The sequence below is a fragment of the Diadema antillarum genome, unplaced genomic scaffold (genome assembly GCF_040938485.1).
Source record: "Diadema antillarum isolate AM-2024a unplaced genomic scaffold, OU_Dant_1.0 scf00000049, whole genome shotgun sequence".
NCBI classification, from domain to species: Eukaryota; Metazoa; Echinodermata; class Echinoidea; order Diadematoida; family Diadematidae; genus Diadema; species Diadema antillarum.
Genome location: NW_027270938.1, coordinates 1,940,841 through 1,964,798, shown reverse-complemented (window position 1 = coordinate 1,964,798; position 23,958 = coordinate 1,940,841). Strand labels below are relative to the sequence as shown.

Sequence of the window (23,958 nt, the reverse complement as noted above, 5' to 3'; positions counted from 1 at the left end):
CGTACCTGTGTAGGTCAATACCAGTCAGCTACATGTAGCACTTGCTCAAGTCAAAAAGTCAAGATGTCCGAAGATGTTCGTCCCAAACATTTACGCACGTCGCACTCGGAAATCCAGCACATATAAGTACTGTACGTATACGTACGCCACATGTTATGCACAAGAAAGGCCGGCTGGCAGCCCAAACTAGAAGTTGTTTACAGGATTGGCAGCGCATATAGTAGCGCGCGACGCACTTGTAACAACTGATTGAGTGCGCACTGCTGGTGTAAACATTGTGACGTCAGGCCGTACATGTTAGTGAGAAATTAATGCACGCACACGTGACTCATTTCAGCGCTTCCAATTGGCTACATTCTTGAACCCATTTTATAATAATGTTTATCTACAGCCTCTCATTTTGTCAGCATCTGAATTCTGTCTGTATATAACACGGTGTAATCTTTAAACTTTGGGTGAATACAGTCAATTTGCATGTTAGATTTTCCCTTGTAGCTGTTCACAGCTTTAAGTCAGACAAATATGATGAATCTAGAACATTTAAGGGAGATCAAATTAATTACATATTTCCCTGTCTTGTGTAGGCCCACATACGACATTGTATGTAGAGAGGTGCCCCATTTTGATGAATTCAGGAATCAATGAGCAATTACAGAGATACATGATTGAACCAAAAGCTGCCTCCCTATTGGTCGGTTGTTCATTCGGGGTGATCATCAGCATTGCACTGATTGATGTTTGGATCATAGAAATAGGATTCCCTTAGGGGGTTCTGGTGACCTTGTTTCACCATTGTGTATTCAGATGGGGTGCGGGAGTACCATTTTGTGTCGTGACACGTTAAGTGTGATCTGTGTGCGTAATCATGATTAAAGACAGAATGTGGTTACCACCACTCTCTTTGCAGTTTTGGCATGATTTCTCCTTCCCTTTCACAAAGAACAAGGCCCAAAGGATTGCAGCGTCTGCTTTGCCAATTACTGTCAATCATTAGGCAAGTGAGAAAACAACAACAACTAACAACACATCTCGTCAATTGAACATTAACAAGGTATCGGGGAGTAATATGCGGGCCATTATTGTTGAAACCTCAACAGTGTGTGTTATTAAGAGGGTGTCTTTTGCTGCGAGTACACCATTTGTCAGTTTAATGATCACAGAGTGGGGAAAATTGTGTCGGAGGTCACTGAGATTACGTAAAAAAAAAGAGGGGAAAAATCATGTATAATGAAAATTGTTCCCAACGGAGGAGCATTGGGGAGCATTGAAATGGTCTCTTGACAAGTCACCCTTTTTCTGTGAAGATTTGCCGCAATGGGCCGACGCTTGGATGGTGTGGCGAATGTCGTACCTCGCGTCCTGGGCAAGAGAATAGAATCTGGCAGATTATCACCCCGCGACTGGCCGGTGCGGAGCTTATTCTCGCACCTCGGTGAGGCGGCGGTGTCAATCGGAACACCCGGTATGCCGGAACCTTCTGTCATTTTCACAGCTATCTGGACGCACACTGTATGCACCCGTAGTCTCCTGGTACAGCCTCTTTATGCAGTGCTTAACAGTGTCAGGTATTTGAACCTTGTGGTGTTGGATTTGTTTCAACAAACAAGGCTTGTGATGTGCTTCCATTTGGCATTGACACAATACATTTGCTTATTAAATATCATCCCCTTGGATACATAATCTGATAAATGTTGTTTAATTTTGTGTGTCACTTCTTTTCTAGTACAAAACGTGGACCTAAATGCCAGTTTTGCCATCAGTGATGAAGTTGATGGGGAAAGCATAATTCAGTCATCTTGCGTGGAATTAGGAAGAAATTTTTGGATATTTGCCCATTGAGAAAGAAACATGATTTTTTTCTCAAATGTGTTGCCAATTTAAAACAGAGATATTGGATTTAGCAATAAAGAAACTTTTGAAAAGCCTGCAACTGAAACTGAAACTGTTGTGTAATTATGACAAAGGGCTCAAGTGAATGAAAATTTCTTGATTTTAAATATTCATGGAATGCTAACATGGAAACTTCAGGAACACTAACAATACATAGAAGAAATTGCCTGTGGGAGAAAAGGCACACTACACCAAACCACAGAAGCGTAGCTTTTGGCATGTATAAAATATGTGGCTAATCTTCTACCTCTCTTGAATATAGATAAAGCTTTTCACACGCTATCATAAACATCACCTACCCGGCTCTACTTTGGAGTGGAGTACATGAAAATCATGAATATCTGGTCTTCGATGACTGTTGCCTTCATGTATACATGCGATTGACTTCTCGCCCGCGATTATGCATGCCGCATTGTTTATGTGCGCATTTGGAGGAAAGGGTAGGGACTCCCGTTCCTCTCTTTGGCGTTTCATGTCGGCGAGCCGGTTGGCACGGTGGTCGGCCAAGAGTCTGCCTCTGTCGGCGGGATGAACGAACGAATGCAGGGGGAGAAATCATAGAGATGTGATTTGGGTACATGTTTGGGGAGTTTTTTATTGCATTTATCTCCCCTGATGGTTCCTGTCTGACCGAATGAGTCACGTATCCTGAAGGGGGATGGGCAAAGAATGTGCATATGACATGTAGGATGAAAGAAAGAAGGAGGGGGGGGGGGGGTGGGTGAGAGGGGAAGGAGGGATGAAGGCAGAGAAAAAGCTGGAAAGAGGAGCTCAGATGGAATTTGAGAAAGTTAGCCTGGGGAGGGGTTTGCAGATTGAAGTACATGATTGAGCAGAGGTTTGGAATGAAACCCTGGGAAAAAAGGAAATAGGAAAAGGATTTGTATGATCATATTATGTGTTTTGTTAGTACAGAGGGCCGAAGAATGAGAAGAAAGCAGAAATGAGAAAGCAATATATCTCAACAAGAGTGTATAATCTGTAAAGTAATGAGAATGTGGAGCTATAAAAGAAAAAAACGCATGCAGTGAAAAAAAAACAACCAACAACAAAAAGATTGAAATGACGACCAAGAGTTAAGATGTTTAAACATGTCGATGACCAGAGACAAGAGTTGACATATCAAATAATTATGACTAGAGTCAAGAAGTTAAAATAAACCTGTTTTGTGTGTGTTTTTGCAGAATAAACATCAAGATGAACAGGTGTTTTCTGTGCAAGTGTATCACAATTTGACTTGATACATTATGTGTGTTGTGTATGTGTTACTACTACAGAATGTGGGGAGATTGTGTGTGGCAGAGAAAAAGATACAGCAGGATGCTACAGATCTACTGCTCGCTTGCTGGGGCAACTATAGGTACATTTACATGAGAATTACTTCGGTATTAATTACCACTGTAATTTTTGTTGCCATTCTCGTTGAAGTGAAATACCATGGCATTAGATACAAGTGTACCAAGATATTTCAGTTGGTATCCTTCTCATAAATGTAATACTGTGAGTGTGGTATTTCTGGCCTGAAATTACACCTCTCCGAGGTAAGCACTATGCATGTGCAAATCTCGTACGGGGAGAAGATGGGAAGTAGGCCTATGCCAGGTCATTTGAGAAATACATCGCAGTGCAGTGGGTAGTATTTGATGACACGATTCACACTCAAAGCTCTCATGCCTACAATGGATTTCTAGCCAAGTTTGATATAAATCACCCTAATTACCCACAGTATTTCACAGTGTATTTGTGCTCACATTATTTTTTTCTTTTTCTGTGGTGTTACACCAAAAGTATGAATGGGCCCAATGACTTTAATACTGTTACCATGGGACAAGTGACATAAGTTGGCATGTGCCTCTGTGATAGTATGGTGCCCTTGCCCTGGATATCCCTTCTGGCAGGTGGGAAAAATAGTGTGCTTTGCAATGCCATGTTAAAGACATAATTTACCATTTGCAGATGAAACAAAATCCCAGCATTGCTGCTTTGAAATAGTTCTAAAATGTGAGTCAGGGATAGAAACAACCACTGTAAAAATTTCAATCTGAATAATCGATGTTACAGTGAACGTGTTGTTAGATACACAAAATGTGAACAATAGTTGTAATAAAAGTGTTTACAGACTAAACCGTCTACAGTTATGGTTTAATGAGAAACATAGTGATATCTCCTTATATTTTTGGCTTTATTGCAACAATTTCAAATGGTAGGAAGTTTTGTGATACAACAGACCTACACATATGCATCAAATGTGATATCTTGAACATTTTTGAAATCACCGCTTCCAAAGGTAAACAGGAATCACTGCTTCCAAAGGTAAACAGGACCTTTAACCCTTTCTGTGCCATGGATGTTAGACAGTGTGTACAATGTTACAGAGTTTTCTGTGACAATCTGCACTCAAAGTAGGCAAAGGGTTAAACATGATCAAAGAAAAGAAAGGAGAAGAAGAAAAGAAGAAGACAAAGAAAAGGAAACAGAGAGAGAGAGAGATGGGTTGAGGAGGACTGAAAGGAAGAGAGGGAAGAAAGATTTTTTTTTTTTTTTTGGGGGGGGGAGGGATAGAATGATGTATGGTTGAGATTGGTGGATGGGAAAGCAAGGACAGATACAATGTGTAGTGAGGAATGAGATGGATTCACTTTATCTTCATCTGTAATACAAGAGAAGATCTGAGCGCGTATAGCAAGTACCCAGAGATATTGCCAGGAGATGTGTATCGGTGCAGACTTGAGACCCTGGGAGGAGAAATTGGAACCTGGTGAAAAGATAGATCCATATCCACCTTTCTTCTTCTTTTTTTTTTCCTCTCTCTTTTCGCTAGCAGATGATCAGATGTAGCATGCACTTCCTTTTCCTGCCGACATCATCAGGACCACTAATGAAATTAGTTGTGATGATCCCAGTATTGGCTGGTGCATTTTGTGTGTGTGTGTGTGTGTGTGTGTGTGTGTGTGTGTGTGTGCGTGTGTGTGTTTTCATGAACAGTTTCCAGGGCTCGAATATCTGGTAGCCCAGTCGGGCCACTAAAATCTGTAATTCTGAAATTTTGGTGGCCTGAAAAAGAAATGTAGTGGCCTGTATTAAACTGGACATAACAATCAATTTTGAATCTTAAATACCCAATTGGGCCACCGGAAGATAGGCTTTTTGGAAATTTGGTGGCCCAAAATCAATTTCAGGGGTCCCCGGGCCACTAGGCCACCACTAATGTTAAGCCCTGAGCTTCGAAGTAATGCACTAATTTTGCATGTGTTTTCGTTTTGACTTCATAACTTCAGAAACATCAATTTCCTCATGAGAAATCTTGTACTATTGGCCATTAAGAAAAAAAATAGTGCATGTTTGATGAACCTTTGGTGTACAATGAGAATTAACAATGATTCTTATGCTGTTATCGTCATTACAATTCATCAAATGATTTATCAGTTGTAATTCTTAATTTGTTCTTTTCAGAAAATCTATGATGCCCAGAACTACCAGCGCGCAGATCAGACATCCAGCGATGAGTACCAGGTGCAGAGAGTAAGTGCTATGTGAATTTCACAATGTTTTCAGTTTGATGGAAGCTCCCACTAGACTGGAAGAAAACAGAATGCAGTACACTCACAGGAATATGCATATGTGGGACTACGTATTAGTCACAGGCTTCCAAATTCTGGCATATATGGATCCATGATGTGTAAACTACATGTACAACATGCATTTGTGTTTAAAATCCATATATTGTACAGTACATGGTAACCTTGTAGATCACCAGGTTCTGTTCTGTTGATCTAGTGTAAGTTATCTAGGAATCATTATTTTCATTCCTGCGTAATCATTTGTTTTAAATACAAAATTTGACCATGCCTGTACGATTGATGGCTGCCATGCAGACTTCTAGCAGTTACCAGGGGCGTTATTTATAACAGCAATTGTCGCTTGTAATTGTAGCCTAATGCTGTCTACTGTGGCGATGTCAGAAATTCATATACCGGTACTCAATGCTGATTGGCAGTTGCCATGGTGATTGCAGTTGTCACAGTCAGTCTGAAATGGGATTTGACCTCTGTGGCTGTACAAGGTCTTTCTTCCACTGTGTTGGATATTGGAGTATACCATGTACTTGCATGGGAACCATTGGATTCAGCAATTCTCTAAATGAAATCATACCAAACGAAATCTGATCAAGAGATGGAGAGTGTGGGGGGAGGGGTCGATCTCTCCAGGAGGTCAACGAATGCAACAGGTGAAGAGAAGATACTCTCATATTCTTATGAAGTATGTGAGATCTGATTGATTTTTGCGTGGGGGGGGGGGGGGACACTAGGTGGTTGGTGCCAGACCTGGATGTGAGCTGAACATAACTGGAAAAAACATGATAGGCTGATGATCTTGTGAGCATGTAAAGCGAAATGTGATTGAAATATCGGCGCAAAGGTTTCAGGAATGGGGTGGATGGCAGCTCACTTGCTATCGGGAGTCAAGTGAACATACCGGATGAGAAATATGATGGTTGGAGTAATCTCTGTATCCGAAGAGTGCAATCTGATTGAAAAGCCAAAACTTGGTTGGATCAGGGAGGTGAGAGGACTCACCTCCCTGGTTGGATGTCTTATGGTGGTTGGTGGAGGAGAAGGAAGTGGTGTGGGAGGGAGAGGGGGATGAGGAGGACAAGTTTGGTACTAGAAGTTCATTGAACATGACAGGGGTGAATGAGGTGCTAGGATGAGTGTAGAGTGAAATCTGATCAACATACACAGGAGGCTTGTGGGGTGTGGAAAGGAGGACAGGAGTAGTAAGCTAGAGGTGCAATGGAAGATAACACATTTTAAGAAGTTACTGTACTAAAGCAAAAAGTGACATTTGATCAATATGAAAGTGGGGGGGGGGGGGGGGAGATAGGGAGGCAAGGATGGTCCTGAAAGTTAAAGGGAAGGTAAACCCAAAGAGCAATGTGGATTGAGTGAAAGCAGCAACATTAGTAGAACACATCAGTGAAAGTTTGAGGAAAATCGGACAATCGATGCAAAAGTTATGAATTTTTAAAGTTTTGGTGTTGGAACCGCTGGATGAGGAGACTACTAGAGGATATGACGTATGAGTGGACAACAATACAAAGAAAATATAAAGGAAATTCAACAAAAATTCACTTTTCTAGAATTATGAAAGAGCAGTGGACCAACCGCTTTCAGAAAGCAGGGGGAATAATTGCTACCCTTAACATATGTCAATATCAAGTTGATGGAATTTGTAATTTTCATGAAAAATGGATTTTTGTAGTATTTTCTTTATATTTTCTTGGTATTGTTGTCCACTCGTACGTCATAACCTCTAGTAGTCTCCTCATCCAGCGGTTCCAACACCAAAACTTTAAAAATTCATAACTTTTGCATCGATTGTCCGATTTTCTTCAAACTTTCACTGATGTGTTCTACTAATGTTGGTGCTTTCACTCAATCCACATTGTTCTTGGGGTTTATGTTCCCTTTAAATGAATGTGACAGGTGAAACTGAGATACTGTGAAGATCTAATGGACCAAAAGTGAAATCTAATTGAAATATTGGGGGGGGGGGGGGAGGGAGGAGAGGGTTGAAAGAGGAGGGGTCCAGATGGGTGCAGGCACTTGACTAAGCAGAACAGGTGAGAATGAGATATTGTGATGAGTTTACGAGCCAGAGGTGAAATCTGATCGAAATATTTATCGGGGGTGGGGATAGTGGATGGAGAGGTGGCATCAGGTCTGGCAGTCAACTGAACATTACAGGAGAGCAGGAGATCCTGTTGATGATCGTTAAGAGCGAGGGAAGGCCTCCCAAGGGGGGCAGAAAAACGTGAGAAGATGGGGCCATTCAGGTGAAAATGATACCGCATCCATATCATAGCCGCATCCATATCATAGCCGAATGGATGAAGGTGTTGCTGGGGTTTGGCTGGAAGAGTAGTTGATGGGCAGCGAGAGAGAGGAACCTTTGAAGTAAAATGGAATGTGCCTTTTACACTCTTCATCCACTTCACTCCATCTTTTGGTTCTGTCATAACTCCTTCTCTCTATCTCTCCCTCGCCGTCCCCCTCTCCCTCTTTCTTCCGACCGCGCAAAATGCATTAAAGAGGGCACAAATGGGGCTACTCTCGTAATTGAGGTGGAGGGGCGAGCAAGAGTGAAATTCTGGACTGTGAGAGAGGAAGTCGGGATGCACCGAAGGGTTCACTTTACGTCTCGTAGAGCATCTCCCCAACCACTCCTTCCATTCTACCCCATTTCCCTTTTTCTTGCACCTGTCTGCTCCTCATTATGCCTTGTACGCTATCATTACCTACGTCATACAGGACATGTAATTGGCTGGGGAACATGAAGTAGCTATGGTCACTGCAAAACATGCTTTCCCACTCATGAAACTGTGTCAAGACCGCCAATGCCATCTACTTCCTTTTTTATCTATCAATCTATTGATTTGTGTACCTATCTATTTTAGTTATCTTTCATTTAAGTATTTATCTATTTGAGTTCATTCCTTTATATTTCTTTTCATTCATTCATATGATTATGGTTATATCATTACCTATTCATTTGTTCAGGCATTTATTCACATTTGTTCATTTATTAATTTCTCTCTCTCCATTTTAGTGTGCTTTTGATTATGTATCTATTCATGCTATTACAAAAATGTATACATGTAGAGAATATCCTCATGTTTAATTTGAAGACTGCTGTATGCGAGAAATGCACAGGATCTGACTTCTTTCAAGCTCTCCATCGTGCAAACCCTCAAAGATTATCAAATGCACTTCAGCGTTTCGTAGCCCTCTCGTGCTGCGGAAATGCAAAACATTTCCCTCAGATTAAAAATGAGAATTGGAGCCTTGTGGATTTCCTTTGCACTCTCAATTATGCAGCTCATTATCTCAATGTCTGTGGCCGTAATGGATGAAGGAGAGCGTACATTAACGGCGGATTAAAGATCATTGAAGCCATCTGTCACTGCTTTCAACTGTGTGGACTTCTGACTATAAATGTCAGCCGAAGTAGAAAGTAATTTGGCGAAGGAAATTTTGAACATTAACTTCTTTGGGGAAGGGGGGGGGGAGGGGGGTGGGGTAGGAAAGAGAAATGGAACTGGGGTCCAAGGATCATTGACTGGAAAAAAAGAAACGGGCGTGTACAATGTAGGGCGGAAGGAAGTGCCCTATGTGGTGTGGTGGAAGGAGAAGGGCAGGATGAGGGGGATGGAGTGATGATGCTGCCTACACAGGAGTAGGGATGGCACCCCAGATGATTTCCTCCACTAGTCTTGCTTCCAGGCTGTGACTGGACTGCTTCTCACGGTGAATGTCTATATGTGGAGCATCTTTAAACTCAGTCCTGGGCAAAAGCACCTTTGTTTACTTGGTTATAAAGCTAAATTTTTTTTCTTCAGAGGAATAGGGTATGTTTATTGTGTAAGAGTGCTTGAATGTATCACATGCAAATTCCCACACAGTCCTGATAATGTGGATGTACTGACCATTGGAAACATCTACTGGGTAATCTAGGATCATTAATATCAGTAGTGGTAGAAAATACTCATTCTACTATATTTCTCTTCTTTTAGAGAGTAAAATCTTGCTCTTGCAGAGACAACTTAAAGGACAAGTTCACCTTCATAGACATGTGGGTTGAGTGAATGCAGCAATATTAGTAGAACACATCAGTGAGAGTTTGAGCAAAATCGGACAATCCGTTAAAAAGTTACGAATTTTTGAAGTTTCTGCTCAGTCACGGCTGGATGAAAAGACTACTATGGCTTGTGATGTCACATGAGTTATATTATATGTTGAATTTTCTTTATTCTTTCTTTATATCGTTGTATACAACGATATAAAGAAAGAATAAAGAAAATTCAACATATTTCCATTTTTCTCGCATAACAAAAGAACACTCGGCTTCTCTCTTTCAGAAGGCAGGGGGAATAATATTACCCTTAACATACGTCAGTAGCAAGTCGAAGAACTGTGCACTTTATTCAAAAATTAAAGTTTTGTGAAATTCTGTTTTTATTTTCCTTATATAGTTGTACGCATGTGACATCATACACTGTAGTAGTCTTCTCTTCCAGCAGTGACTGCGCAGATACTTAAAATATTCGTAACTTTCGAACGGATTATCCAATTTTCCTCAAACTTTCACTAATGTGTACTACTAATATTGCTGCATTCTCTCAATCCTTATGTATATGAAGGTGGACTTGTCCTTTAAGTTGTCTCTGTCTTTTTTTGATATATTTAAAAAACCCTGTATTTTAGCTCTCTTATACCTGATACAATGTTCATTTAAATCCAGTAAGCATTCACATTGGTCTTGAGTAAAGTCTAAGTCCTTCCTCAGTACATTTGCACTCATACCCTGGGGCTGGACATATTACTCTGTCTCAGCTGCTGTTCCTGTAAAGGGTAGTTGAAAATAACATCCCTAAGCCGGGATGCTGCCATGGCTCTTCCATTGTCAATCATGGTAGCAACTGTCCAAAGACAGTTGTGTTCATTGAGCCTCATACCCATGGAAAGAGGTACATTTGTACCCATGGAAAGAGGTACATTTGCGGGATCCCTGAGGTGCCCCATAAAACTTGGCCGGTTGGTCAGACAGGCAGGCATGCTTCCCTAGTGTCCCTGTGCCATTCCATCCATTGGCTGATGATCCCATAAATCCCTCAGTTTGCATTCTAGTCACAGAGTATCATGAATCAAGGAAGAGTTTCTTTGATGATCTCATCATTAGCTGATGAGAGGAAATGGTCGGGTGGGATGTTGAGAGGAAGTGTGAGGGGGGTAAGGTTGGATGGGCGGGAGTAGGTTAGTGCTGGGGTAAAGGTTGAGGGGCAGATTTTTACACCCCTTCTGATTCCCCCTTCCACTTTTGGTGAGTTCTTCCTCCCGCACCCTAACCCCGCTCCTGCTCAGGCAGCTATGCAATCAGATGCGCCCCACTTCACTTCCACATTCAGCCCCTGGGATGCGATCCCACTTCTCTGTTATCACTTGCATCCATTTGCATTAGCACATGTCAGTGGCTGACATTGAGTTGTGTGTGTATGTCAGTGCCAAGTTACATTTGGGGAGGAGAGAGAGAGAGAGAGGGGGGGGGGGGAGAGGGAGAGACAGAATTTCACCGAAAGGAGCGACAAAATCTGAGAACTGGGAGGGGTGAAAGAAGGAGGAGGGGCAAGGGAAGAGAGGAGGATAATTTTAGCAGGAAGAGTAAGGTCTTATTAGATAGCTATCTCAGAAGTAGGAAATGGAGAGAGAGGGTGAGATGGAGGTTAAAACTAGAAAGTTTGAGGAAGAGATTGAAACATTGAGCGGGAAGAGGACCAAAATGATCCTGTAATAACAAGAGAGGGGAGAGCGACAGAAGAGGAAAAAGAACAGGAAGATGAAGGAGAAGAAGAAGGGGAAAAGAAAAAGGAGAGGAAGAAAAAGATCAGGAAGAAGAAGAAAAGAGGAAGAGGAAAAAAAAGAAAAAGAAAGAAGCAAGTGAAGAAGCAGAAGAAGAAAAGTATTTTTTTCTTGCTACTCTTTATTTTTACCAAATCATATGGAAACCTGACAATTTGAAAATTTACAAGTTTCACCCTGCTGCCTATTTGGAAAGAAAGTGTTGTGAGGTTCTCACCAGGAACTTTATGGTGGATCTGAAGTTTGTTTCCTTACCAAAGTAATTGTTCTGCCAAAATTAATGTGATGCATTGCAAGAATGTAAATCTAAATTACTTCTACAGAGATTGAACTAAATTACTTCTACAGAGATTGAAAGAGCTTCATACAGCCAATGTGAATGTCATTGATATAAGTGAAATGAATATGCATGAAGGTAACTTATGATATGATATAACTTCATAATGCTTTGATCTGTTTTTTTGTCTTTTGTTGACATCTATCATTAATACATCTTAGAGGTTGACATGCAGTCTTGCCTACATTTGATAAGCCAAAGAAAACTGTCCCTTTTCTCCTCGTTGTAACCTGTCTAGGTCTAATTCACAACCCATATTCTACAGTATCATCTCATTTTTTTTCTGACTCTTTTTGTCCCTCTCTTTTCTTCTGACTGTTCCAGATAGCATCCAAAGTCCGGGCCAAGCTGAGGAAATTCCAGAACGTCCTCAACACGAACCGACGAACAGTGGAATCATTGTACCGCCAGCACCGCTCTACTCCCATTTCAAACAGTGTGGACTGCTGTACGCTGGCCAGAACCAAGCACAGGTGAGTTTCAGGCCGATATCATCCCTACCCTCTTAAATGTTATACAAAATCATGATAATGAACCACCACCAACTAGGCACATTTGGCCCTACAAAACCAAACACAACCAAAAGCAACACCTGCAATGGAAACATGCTCACGAAATGTGAGTATTACACATCTGGGCAAATGTCACATTCTACTTTAATGTATGATCATTATGTGAAAAGATATTGTTAGTAGGCACATAATTTTTTGTGGCAATTATGAGATGCCTGAGAAATTAAGAAGAGGATAAATGGAGGACAGAAAACTTAATAAATGAGACAAAATTTGAAACATATTTCAATATCTACTTTTTTTTTCACGAGGGTACACCACATTATGACAGTATTCCCATTTTTAGACGCAATTGAATTGAAAATCCAAGGTAAGGTACGTTTACAGTATTGCAAAATTTTAGATTACTGGGTACAGTGGACATGGTACATATATACTTCACTTTGTCAAGTGTGAATCCAAAATATAAAACTATATTCTGTTGTTCTGGAAGCTCTGCGTTGATAGGGACTACCGAAATGGAAGAGCAACATAGTATCAAATAAGTTCTCCATCAAATTGATAACTATATCAATTTGCCACAGCCATTGATGCTATAATGAAGTTGTTTGAGGTCTTTGCATCTTACAGGTTCATAAAGTCCCCTGTGCGATTGTGTTTTATATCTTTTATATCCAGATACGACTCATTATTCGGCACAAATATCTCGCGAGATACGTCATGTGAGATCTCTTCCTTGTCAACTCCCCCCAGTGCCTTCATACCAACAAAAAATATCACGCAAGGTAAGATTTCGCTCCGCGTCATCCAAATAAGAATTCTGCGATGCTGTCAAAACTGATTGAGTGACGTCTATATTCATTTTTATATGTAGATCTTGGTGCATTCTGCGTGTTGTGAAGATATTTCAAACAGAGAATTGATCCACGTAATTGTATGGGTCAAAAGTTTGAACATATCAAGTGTCCGGTCGAACAAAGACTGTTTTTGTCTGTGTAAAATATGATGGAGTCACATCATACATGTACTCACTTCTTCATTTCATCCGCCAAAAAACGAATGAATATGGGGTTGTAACCTCCAATGATTGGAATATAAATACTTCAAAGTGCAAGGAATATTTCAGTGCTATCATGGGAAAATGGTTTTCTTGTCTGGCCTCTGTGGTGAATTGGAAAATTGATTGAAGGGATTAATTTTTAGGGGAGGTTATTGGACTGGCAAAGAAAAATGAGAAATAAAGTGAAGAGGGTTTTTTATTGCGATATAAAGAAGGCTATACAACAATTCCAGTGGTATCATCAATTTGCAAAATTGAGAGTTGGATCCAAGGTTTTCCCCCTGCAGGGAATGGAAATTTATTTTTGTGTTTTGAACATTAGCCGCTGCATCGCTAAAGAAAGAATGTCTCGGGGATGTGCTTGGGTTCAACACCTTGCTATTCTGAAAGAGACCACCCCGAAACTGCTGCGTAGTTTCTTCATTGTTTCATTTGTTCTTCGTAGACATCATATACGGTGTAAACATGTGCAGGTCTCTAGAGATAAGGTTTCACCAGAAGCTGCTCCAGGCCAAATCTTGGTACTGAAACAACTAGGCCTATAATATATGATTTTGTTTTTGTTTTTGTTTTCACAAATGAAATCAACCTTTCAAGGTCATGTATGTTCCACCTGCTTATTTTTGTGTTTGTTTGTTTGTATTTTTTTTTGGTAGGGTTCATGATTGTGAGTGTGTTCTTGTGTTTCAGAAGGTTTTTTTCTCCTGGCTTGTCTTATCATATCATAGAGATCACGGGAGCTTGATCTTCATTCGTTTATTTCATTCTTCGGATAAAAAGATTGGAAAAATAACAATCATGCATATATACACAATATGTACAGGTTAAAATGGTAAAAATTACTATCAGCGAACAAATACAATAGAACAAACGGAGTGCATTATAATAAAGAGAAATGAAATAGGATGTATCAGTAAAAGCCTAGGAGGCTTGACAGGTAGATACACCCATAACGTATGACATAGAAATAGCTACAGTACAGCACAGAATAACTCAATGTGTGTTCGCGCGTGAGTGAGTGTGTGAATGTGAGTGAATATAAATTGTTGCGTTAAACATAAAACGACAAAAGATGAAACTTATACTTAATTTTGAATGAGTTCAGAAATTGAATATGCGTAGCGATGAGGCAAAGAATTCCACATATTTGGACCAGTATACCGAATCAATTTATACAGGGAATGGGAAGTTACTCTTCCCATCTTACTGCATAGTCAGTGGTTTGCAACAAGTCTTGGTGTTGAATTTCTCTTGAAAACATACTTCGTTGTCCCAAAGGGTTTGTAATGCTCATAAAGCTGTGAAGCAGTGACGAATAGAATAGCACAGAACCAGGGTTTGTTACCTGCGCTTTATAACGGGATGATTGGTTAAGATTTCGAGGTAGCAGAGGATCTCACCCATGGTGCAACGTCCGGAACACGAACCGTGACAGTTTGATGTCCTCCTGGCACATCAACTGACCAAACACTGCGGAGAGTAGGGATGAGTGAGGATGAACGGTGCAGGTTGGATGCGGGGAGGACTTTTGGGGTGTCTGGTTCCGGGCAGGCATCAGCCCGTAGCCATCCCATGTCAGCTTTACATCGCCATCTTCCGGCTGCTGTCGTATCTCTCTAAAGGAGGCTTGCCCCCGCCTGCAGTTTCCTGCAGACTGACGAGATAAACTTGACATCTCCCTCTGCCCTAATGAATAATTCATGAGAGGCCTTGATGGGTTTGGTCGCTCTCGTGTTTTGTTTGTTTTTGGTTTTGTTTTAATCTCTGTCGGTCTGTCTTTCTCTCTTTCTCCCTGTGTCTTCCTGTCTCTCTTCTCTCTCTCTCATACTACATTCCATTCCAATAAGAGCCAGCTTGCTCTTATGATGTTGTGATGTAGGAAATGTATGGACGATAATTCTATAGTCATCCAGTGTGACACTTTAACACATGCAGATGACGAATCACTTCCTTTTTGTTCAGTATTACGTCATATGCCACTATAGTATCAATATCTTCAGAATCTAATAGCTATTTGATGTCATCATTTAGAATTTGGCTAATATATAAAAGTATAGGTTATATGACATTAGTTATTAAACTTGAGTGTCTACAATGTCATACTTTATTATCTCCAAGAGTGTCCATAAAATGTGAATGTATTGGTGTGTGTTCTCTAATTGTATTGACTGGTAGATAAAAAAGGGCTTGTGTGTGTGTGTGCTTCATGTGTGTGCTTTAGGTACCAACCCCACAAAACAAAACAAAACAAACCCCCCCCCCCAAAAAAAAAAAAAAAAAAAAAAAAAAAACAGCATGCAAAATACCTAGTATGCCACTGTATGCATTCTATATGTCTGTTTATATGTTAACATGTCTATGAATGGGAGCTAGCCATACATACAGTACAAGCTGAGTACAAGATATATCTAGGTATTTTCCAACAGATAGATTTAGTTGTGTATGAGTACATGTGTATGTACATCTTTTTCTGTGTGAGTGCATATAAAAGAGAGTGACATCGTCATGTCAGCACATCACATCCATGTTTAGTCAGAACGCTTCATGCAGTGTGAGCATTTCCATGACATTCATGCCGCCTTCGATTACATTGAGGCGTGCGATTGGCTGTTAGGAAGCCGAGGCTCCCGTTTTGCATGTTTAGGGAAAACTGAGCCACTGTGGGGTGGTGCTAGAGTCAAGTACTTTGCTGAGGTCTTGGTTTGTCTTTACACTGTACCTGTGAGGGAAACATTCCAAGATCCTTGGAAGAGCATGTCTTTAACCCTGAGGTATGTGTGAGAAAATACACTTCACTTCTGCCACTCACAGCCAAGTGCAGACTGACATAATATGAGGGAATTTATTTGGACAAACTTCCCCCTCCGAATGTGCGGGAATGATCTCAATACCCTCGTTCAAATTGATTGGATGCATGCGAGAAGATCCATATATTTTCTGGGACGGTGCTGAGAGTCTATTTTTGTCAGGGGGATAGGAGGGGCATTTTAACTTTCAACGTACAGTGTGTAGGTCATGAGGGACCTGCAGTGATGTTTATTGCTGGAGTATTGATTTGCATGTGCCCGCATGCTACGAATAAAAGGGAGGGGAAATGAAGCCAAACAAATGTGCAAATTTGTATACCGACAGTTCTTAGCAAACTTTAAGACACATTTGCAAAAGCATGACGGGTTGACTAGACTGTGTGATGCCTCTTTGCCCCAGCTAAGGCAGATGAATGTGTCAAACTTGAAGCTTCAAGCTGTGCTAATTGTCAGCACAGTTTCTGTTCTGCTTTATTGTGTTTTACAAATGCTGAGTGAGGGACAGGTAATATTCACTCAGCAATCTAATTGCCATTCAAGTTGTTATTTGGCAAGAGTAGAAAGAAAATGACATTTGTTTTGATGATTTCAGCTTTTTGTGGAGTTGTATACGGTTGCACTGAGTTAGTTCAGTCGGTAGCTTGTCTGCCTCACGATCCAAAGGACCCTGGTTCAATTCCCGAGTCCCATAAGCAATGTTGTGTGCAATCATACTGTTCCCTCTAGTAAGAGGCAAAATACGCTGTCCTATGGATAGGACAGAGAGGTCTCGTGCGGGAGAGAGTCACAACTCATGCACGTGAAAGATCCCGCTTCATTTATTCATCACGAAGAGCAGGGTGTTTAACCCGGTGAAGTGGTCCCGCCTTACATCCAACTGGACCGCATGGAAGACCAGCTAGTGTAGCTGCATATGGGCTATCCAGCCATCTTCTCAGATGGAAATAAAAATAAAACAAGCAAACAATACTTTCAAACTGGACTCTACCTTCACACTTCCCTGCTTTGCTTGGGGCAACTAAAACTTACTGTCGGGCAAATATGAAAAGCATGAATGAGCAGTTGCTGAGGAAAGTATATGACCCTCACGTAAATGCTCATTTTAGGCAAGTGCAAGAAATGACACATAGAATTCTCTGTGGAACCTGGGCATGTTGCATAAGAAAGGTACATTTGATATTAAACATGAAAATAGAGTGTAACTCATTTTCAGCCAGTTGGAACAAAGTATTTTCAAGAACTGTGTTTGGCTTCATGTTTGCACATATAATCAAACATAACTTTTTAATTTGTAACAGGCCCCTGGAAATAGAATGTGTATAGCTGGCATGGCCTTTCTGTCTACAGTTGTCTTTTGGTTGTTGTTTTTTGTGTCCAATGCATGCTATCCTTTGGATATTAGGTAGAAGATGTGTCAGTTGCCATACTCATTAACAATTTTAAATGTGCACTCTAGTCTTATACTTTCTATGTACATCATGAAACCTTCTAGGGAGAAAAAGAAAAAGAAGAAGTGTCAGAATTGATGAATTTGTCATGTAATATGATTTGACTTACATGTGATAAATGACCCAGCTGGTATTATTTACAGATGGATGCATTGCACTTTTGTGTACACACTCTACATTTAGTAATAATAATTCTTTATTTTCAAGAGTACCCTATCCATTTTCCCTTGAAGATAATATAAAGTTTTGGTACCTCAAAAGTTTCCCTGAGTTTCCTTGTCTTAGTTTGTGTTTCAGGTTAAAGTACGTACCTTTCATATAACTAACACTGTGAGACTTACTCGCCCCAAAGTGCTCTCATGTCTTAGTAATCATGCAATAATGGTTTCGTACCAGAGCAGAGCGGGCTCTGAAAAATTCAAACAAGCCGTTAGTTTGACACGACGCGGTACCGCGATAATCAATGTACACGTATTGTACGAAACCATTATTGCATGATTACTAAGACATGAGAGCACTTTGGGGCGAGTAAGTCTCACAGTGTTAGTTATATGAAAGGTACGTACTTTAACCTGAAACACAAACTAAGACAAGGAAACTCGGGGAAACTTTTGAGGTACAACACCAAAACTTAATATTATCTTTAAGTATAGTGCATGCCAACAAATAGATATCAGTTATTCAAAGGATTACAATTCCAAACAGACAGTACAAGTCATCAGAACTACACTGTATTTTCCACCAGTTATCTTTCCTGTAGGCTTATTTTTTTGAAATATATTTCCTGGCCAAAATAGCATAGATGACATGAATATGACTCCTAGTCTTCTGCTTTCTGAACTTAAGAATTAAAAGACTGGAATTGAATTTATACGGCAGCACGCTACTGATAAATCACATATATGTCAACATGCCACAGATTTGTAAAAGACTGTCATTGTACAGCCAAAGGACTATTGTGGGTAACCCAAATTGTGAGAGGAAAGTAGTGTCCTTTGCATGTGTGTGTGTGTAGTGTATGTGTGTGTTGTGTTTCCCTAATACATGTAGCTTATTTCTTTTGTTACCGTGATGTCAAATTGAAGATGGATAATATCAACCTTGATATTAAAAGGCATGGACTGGATGAGATCCATTTTATGCGGCTGGGGGGGGGGGGGGGGCTCATAATATGGGAGACGGAATTTTAACTTTGGGGAGGTCATTCACCGCATGAAACCCCTCTGTCCCAGTGAGGTTCCTGGAAGCTCAATCAATGTCAGACAGATCGCTGGTGCCATCCCAGAGTTTTTTAAAGCCTTACTGACCTTGCAGTAATTTTACAACGACCAATAATATCACAGCGAAATGGTTAACTGGAATTGACTGAATGGCTTTATACTGTACCCATCATGCACTGCTTCAAACTAAAAGTCCCCCCCCCCCCATCTTCCTACCAACTACTCTGAGTAGTAGACCATATAATGAATCACTGCTTGTTTGTTTTCTTTTTTTGTGTGTGCTCATTGTCAGGCATATAGAGAGGAGGGCAGTAGAAAAGAGAACACAGTCTGATGCCTAATAAGGGCTTTTTACACTTGTGTTTCTTAACCCCGGACTTTCTCTGACCCAGGACTATCGTTAGTCCCGTACTATCTCTTGTCCGGGGCTAAGGAGAAAACTGACCTTTTTACACTCGTATTTCTTAGCCCCGGACTTTCCAAACCACATGAATATTCATAATTACGCTGTGTACTGTACACGTACAGGCACGCACCGGCAGCACTTGATTACCTCGTTTCTGATTGGTCAGTGAGGGTCGGACTTCGTCTCCGTCGCTTGGCCCGGGATTATTTTTTCGTTCTGTTTACACTCACTTGCTTGGCACCGCAATTGCGGTGCTAACCCCTGCTATTTTGCAGGGCCAGATAGTACCGTACTATTGGTGGGGCTAGCCCACTTTGGCAAAAACGAGTGTAAACAGAAAGTGGGCTAAGGATAGTCCCGTACCAACGGTGGGGCTAAGGCCCCCCCCCCCCCCCCCCCCCCCCCTTTAGCCCCACCGTTGGTCCGGGGCTAAGCAAAAATTTGCAAGTGTAAAAAGCCCTATATTGGATCAACATATGTATGTGTAAACATGGATAACTGTCTGTAGGTTTTTTAATATAAAAAATGACATCTCTTCTGTTAGGCTTCTTTTAGGCTGCACTTGACACTGTGCATGTTTTAGCTGAGCCAGATACACAATTTGAACGTGCGTCACCTCTGGGCGTGAATGATGGATGAAGTATAGTGTTGGACGTTTGTTTATTGTGCGAAGGCCATGGGCATTGGTATGGCTGGCAACGAACACGGTCGCCTCCGAAGCGGGCATAAATCTGCGCGGACTTTCAAACAAACCAATATTTTCACACTTCTGCTGCAGGATTTATGGTGGAGAGTGTGGCTTGCGAGTGAAAGGAAATAAACGCAGGCTCAGGAGGTGCAAGAATTGGAGGAACTTTAATGGGGTTTAGACAAAGAAAAAAAATAACGGTGCATAAAGGGTAACCTTTAAATGAGAAACAAGGCTTTGTGTAGTTATGTGATGTCAGTTGAATTGGCAGTCTTTTAAATGCTCACTCAGACAGTGTGTTATTTTCTCTTTGCTTTTAGATGTTGCATCGCCCAATTTAAGAACATGTTTTGCCTGAACTGTGAAAGACTGCTCATGAAGGAGTCTCAATACATTTTATTTAATTACTTGTCCCACACATTGAATTTTATTGGATAGCACATCCACTGTATCAGACATATTGCAAAATTCAATCAAGGGCTTTTTACACTTGTAAATTTTTGCTTAGCCCCGGACCAACGGTGGGGCTAAGGGGGGGCCTTAGCCCCACCGTTGGTACGGGACTATCCTTAGCCCACTTTCTGTTTACACTCGTTTTTGCCAAAGTGGGCTACCCCCACCGATAGTACGGTACTATCTGGCCCTGCAAAATAGCAGGGGTTAGCACCGCAATTGCGGTGCCAAGCAAGTGAGTGTAAACAGAACGAAAAAATAATCCTGGGCTAAGCGACGGAGACGAAGTCCGACCCTCACTGACCAATCAGAAACGAGGCAATCAAGTGCTGCCGGTGCGTGCGTGTACGTGTACAGTACACAGCGTAATTATGAATATTCATGTGGTTTGGAAAGTCCGGGGCTAAGAAATATGAGTGTAAAAAGGTCAGTTTTCTCCTTAGCCCCGGACAAGAGATAGTACGGGACTAATTGGCGAGTGTAAAAAGCTGAAAAAATTGGTACGGGACTAATGATAGTCCTGGGTCAGAGAAAGTCCGGGGTTAAGAAACGCAAGTGTAAAAAGCCCTTCATTGTATTGATGGTTTCAAGTCTCCATTATTTTTTTCCCCGCTAATTGTTGGGATTTAATTCTTTCACCTCTCAGAGACCTTTCATTCCAGCATCGTTTTTTTTTTTTTTCTACTTGAAATCAGCTGTCTTTGAGCGGTCACACATGGTCAAAAATTCATCATTTCAATGATGATTCCAGTGAAAAATAATTCTAATGACAAATTTTTAGCACATGTGGAAGCAAATTAGAATCATGAATGCTAATCACAATCACAAATTCAAATTCTAGTCCGGAGGTGAATTCCAGTGAAGTTTCACTCAAATTACGGTGTGAAATTTGCATGTGTAATGCTTGACCTCCAAAACATCTTTTGAGGGGTGGAGCTTACGTGACCTTTCAAGCACTTTCCGAGCTGAGCTGGAGCTGCGCTGAGCCAGCTAGTATGAAAGCTCGTGCGCTATAGAACCTCGTTGTTTTGATTGACAAGCTCACCAAGGATTATGTAATGCCTTTGCTCGGAGAATTCGAATTCTAATCACAGTTTTCGAGGCTGAGCATGTGTAAGGTCCGATAATTCTAAAGACGAATTGCAATCATCATTACAATGATGATTCAAGTTACAAATTTTCTCTCGTGTGTAACTGATCTTTGAGGTGTGAGTATGATGAGGCATTTGCACCACTCCTCATTGTTTTGAGTTGCATGCATAATATCCACAATCATGACTTTTTCTTAATCAAATCTGAGATGAATGAATTGACCCTGATTGTGTGGTTTGCCAGGATCTGTTAGCAAGTGTTATTTTGTACAGTGTATGGAATTATCTTCTGTGTTGAGAAGTGGCTTTATATTGTGCCTCTGTTGATCCCTCACAAAAGTGGGTTTGCTTCATGTGTGGTCAAATAGAATACTGATAACAGTGTGCCAACCTTATGACTACAAAACCTATTTGTTTTTGTTTTTGCTTTTAAATAGTCTTGTAGGACTCACATGTGAGTTTTAAAAGAGGTGTGTCAATTGTGTGTAAATAGAGTACCAAAGTGTGATGTCATAGCCATTCATTGCCATGGAAACTGGCTCTAAACAAACCTCACGTAGCCTGAATATAGATCTGTGAACACAACGGTTGCTAACCCTGCTCAAAAGACTGTGACATCATCACTTTGGTACTCAATGATAATTATCTATTCAGTAAATTGTTTCTGCTTTCAATACATACGACTGTACAATGTGTGATTTGAATTTTCTCTCACATTCAATAGACCAGTGTACTACAGTAGGTACTGTGCCTTGTGAATGACACACATTACATGTTGTATCGATTTCTTCTGATTGTGTTCCTGTTCCCCCTCCCTCTTTTCCTCTTCCAATCTTCGCCCAGCTTTCAAGCGACAGTTGCTTAGCAACCCCACCCTCAAGTGGCAGTACTTCAGCTCGGAGGATGGGGTCCACGCCATCTACCCTGCCACCCCGTTCGTGGCCCAGCACAAGTTTGCCGACGCCTGCACCGTCGACATCCGCACCAAGTAAGTCCGCCCTTCTGTCACTTAGCAGCAGAAGGAAATTGTTATAACAGCATACATGTAGTTACTGCCCATGAAAATATTACAAAATCTTTGTAATGAAATCCCAGAACTCATGAAATGGCCAGCTTAGCCTTTGCTCGCATGAACTACATGTAAGTGTGCCGTACAGTGTGTACATTGGCTGTATGGGGAATAACTGTTATACGCCATATAAACCAAGGAGGTACTAGGCGAGCTAATTTTTCATCGAATCTGGACTTCTAGAAAATGTTGCAAGTGGTCAAATTCGCGATCAGGGAGCACAGTACTTAAAGGGCAAGTTTACCTTCATAGACATGTGAGTTGAGTGAATGCAGCAATATTAGTAGAACACATCAGTGAGAATTTGAGCAAAATTGGACAATTCGTTAAAAAGTTATGAATTTTTGAAGTTTCTGCTCAGTCACGGCTAGATGAAAAGACTACTATAGCTTGTGATGTCACATGAGTACAACGGCATAAAGAAAGAATAAAGAAAATTCAACATATTTCCATTTTTCTCCCATAACAAAAGAACACTCGACTTCTCTCTTTCAGAAGGCAGGGGGAATAGTATTACCCTTAACACATATGTCAGTAGCTAGTCGAAGAACTGTGCACTTTATTCAAAACGTAAAGTTTTGTGAAATTCTCTTTTTATTTTCCTTATATAGTTGTACGCATGTGACATCATACACTGTAGTAGTCTTCTCTTCCAGCAGTGACTGCGCAGATACTTAAAATATTCGTCACTTTTAAACGGATTGTCCAATTTTCTTCAAACTTTCACTGATGTGTTCTACTAATATTGCTGCATTCTCTCAATCCTTATGTATATGAAGGTGGACTTGTCCTTTAATGGAGAAGTGTATGCGTGCACATTGCAGTCATGTTGGGTTCAGAGTTGATATTTTCATGTGTTCTTGAATTTGCGAAAAACACGCGACTCGTGAAATTCGTGAAAATGAAAACCTTTTGAAATATATATGGTGTATATAGCACCATATGTGAGAGGCTGCCGGTTGAGAGGAAATTTTTTGTGTGTAGACATCCAAATACTGTGATGAAAGCAACACAACTTTATCATATATCATGTATATGATTGTATGAATTTATCTATAAATGTATTTTGTATGTTTGCATATCACTTATCAGCATCTTTCTTCATTGGCAATGCATGGCCTGTATATATGCAATAGGTACATGTGGGATTCTTTCTTACTTGAAGCCTTTTCGTTGTAATGGGAGAGAATACCATAAGATCTCTGTTAGATGGCAACATACTAAAATCTCATTTTAATCGAGTAGTAAGAGCAGTAGATACATCCCTGTTGTTGTACATACTTTTGCCTTTTATTGTTTGTTTGTGTGTGTTTGTGTATGTGTATGTGTGTGTGTGCGTGTGCGTGTGTATGTGTATATGCGGACAACATTTTTTCATACACACACATTGCAAACAGCAGCAGCAATTAATTAATCCCAGCAAGATCATGAAATAGACTCACTATATTTATACTTCAATAGTTTCAAAAGAAACAATTAGGATTTTGTTAAAAATACTTGTTTGTTCAATTCCTGTTTTTTTTTTCTTGATAGCACATGTACACTTGTATGTGTACAGGCT

General features: G+C 40.7%; 1 protein-coding gene across 1 annotated transcript in view; it reads left to right on the top strand.

The window, feature by feature from the left end:
• The window catches only part of LOC139715521 (VWFA and cache domain-containing protein 1-like), an 83,456-nt gene that overhangs the window by 34,908 nt on the left and 24,590 nt on the right, over positions 1–23,958 (top strand). Inside the window, exons 2-5 of the mRNA XM_071627088.1 lie at positions 5,344–5,412; positions 11,968–12,116; positions 12,834–12,940; positions 22,172–22,316. Of these exons, the coding sequence (XP_071483189.1) occupies positions 5,344–5,412; positions 11,968–12,116; positions 12,834–12,940; positions 22,172–22,316 (470 nt within the window). The remainder of the gene's footprint in view (positions 1–5,343; positions 5,413–11,967; positions 12,117–12,833; positions 12,941–22,171; positions 22,317–23,958) is intronic.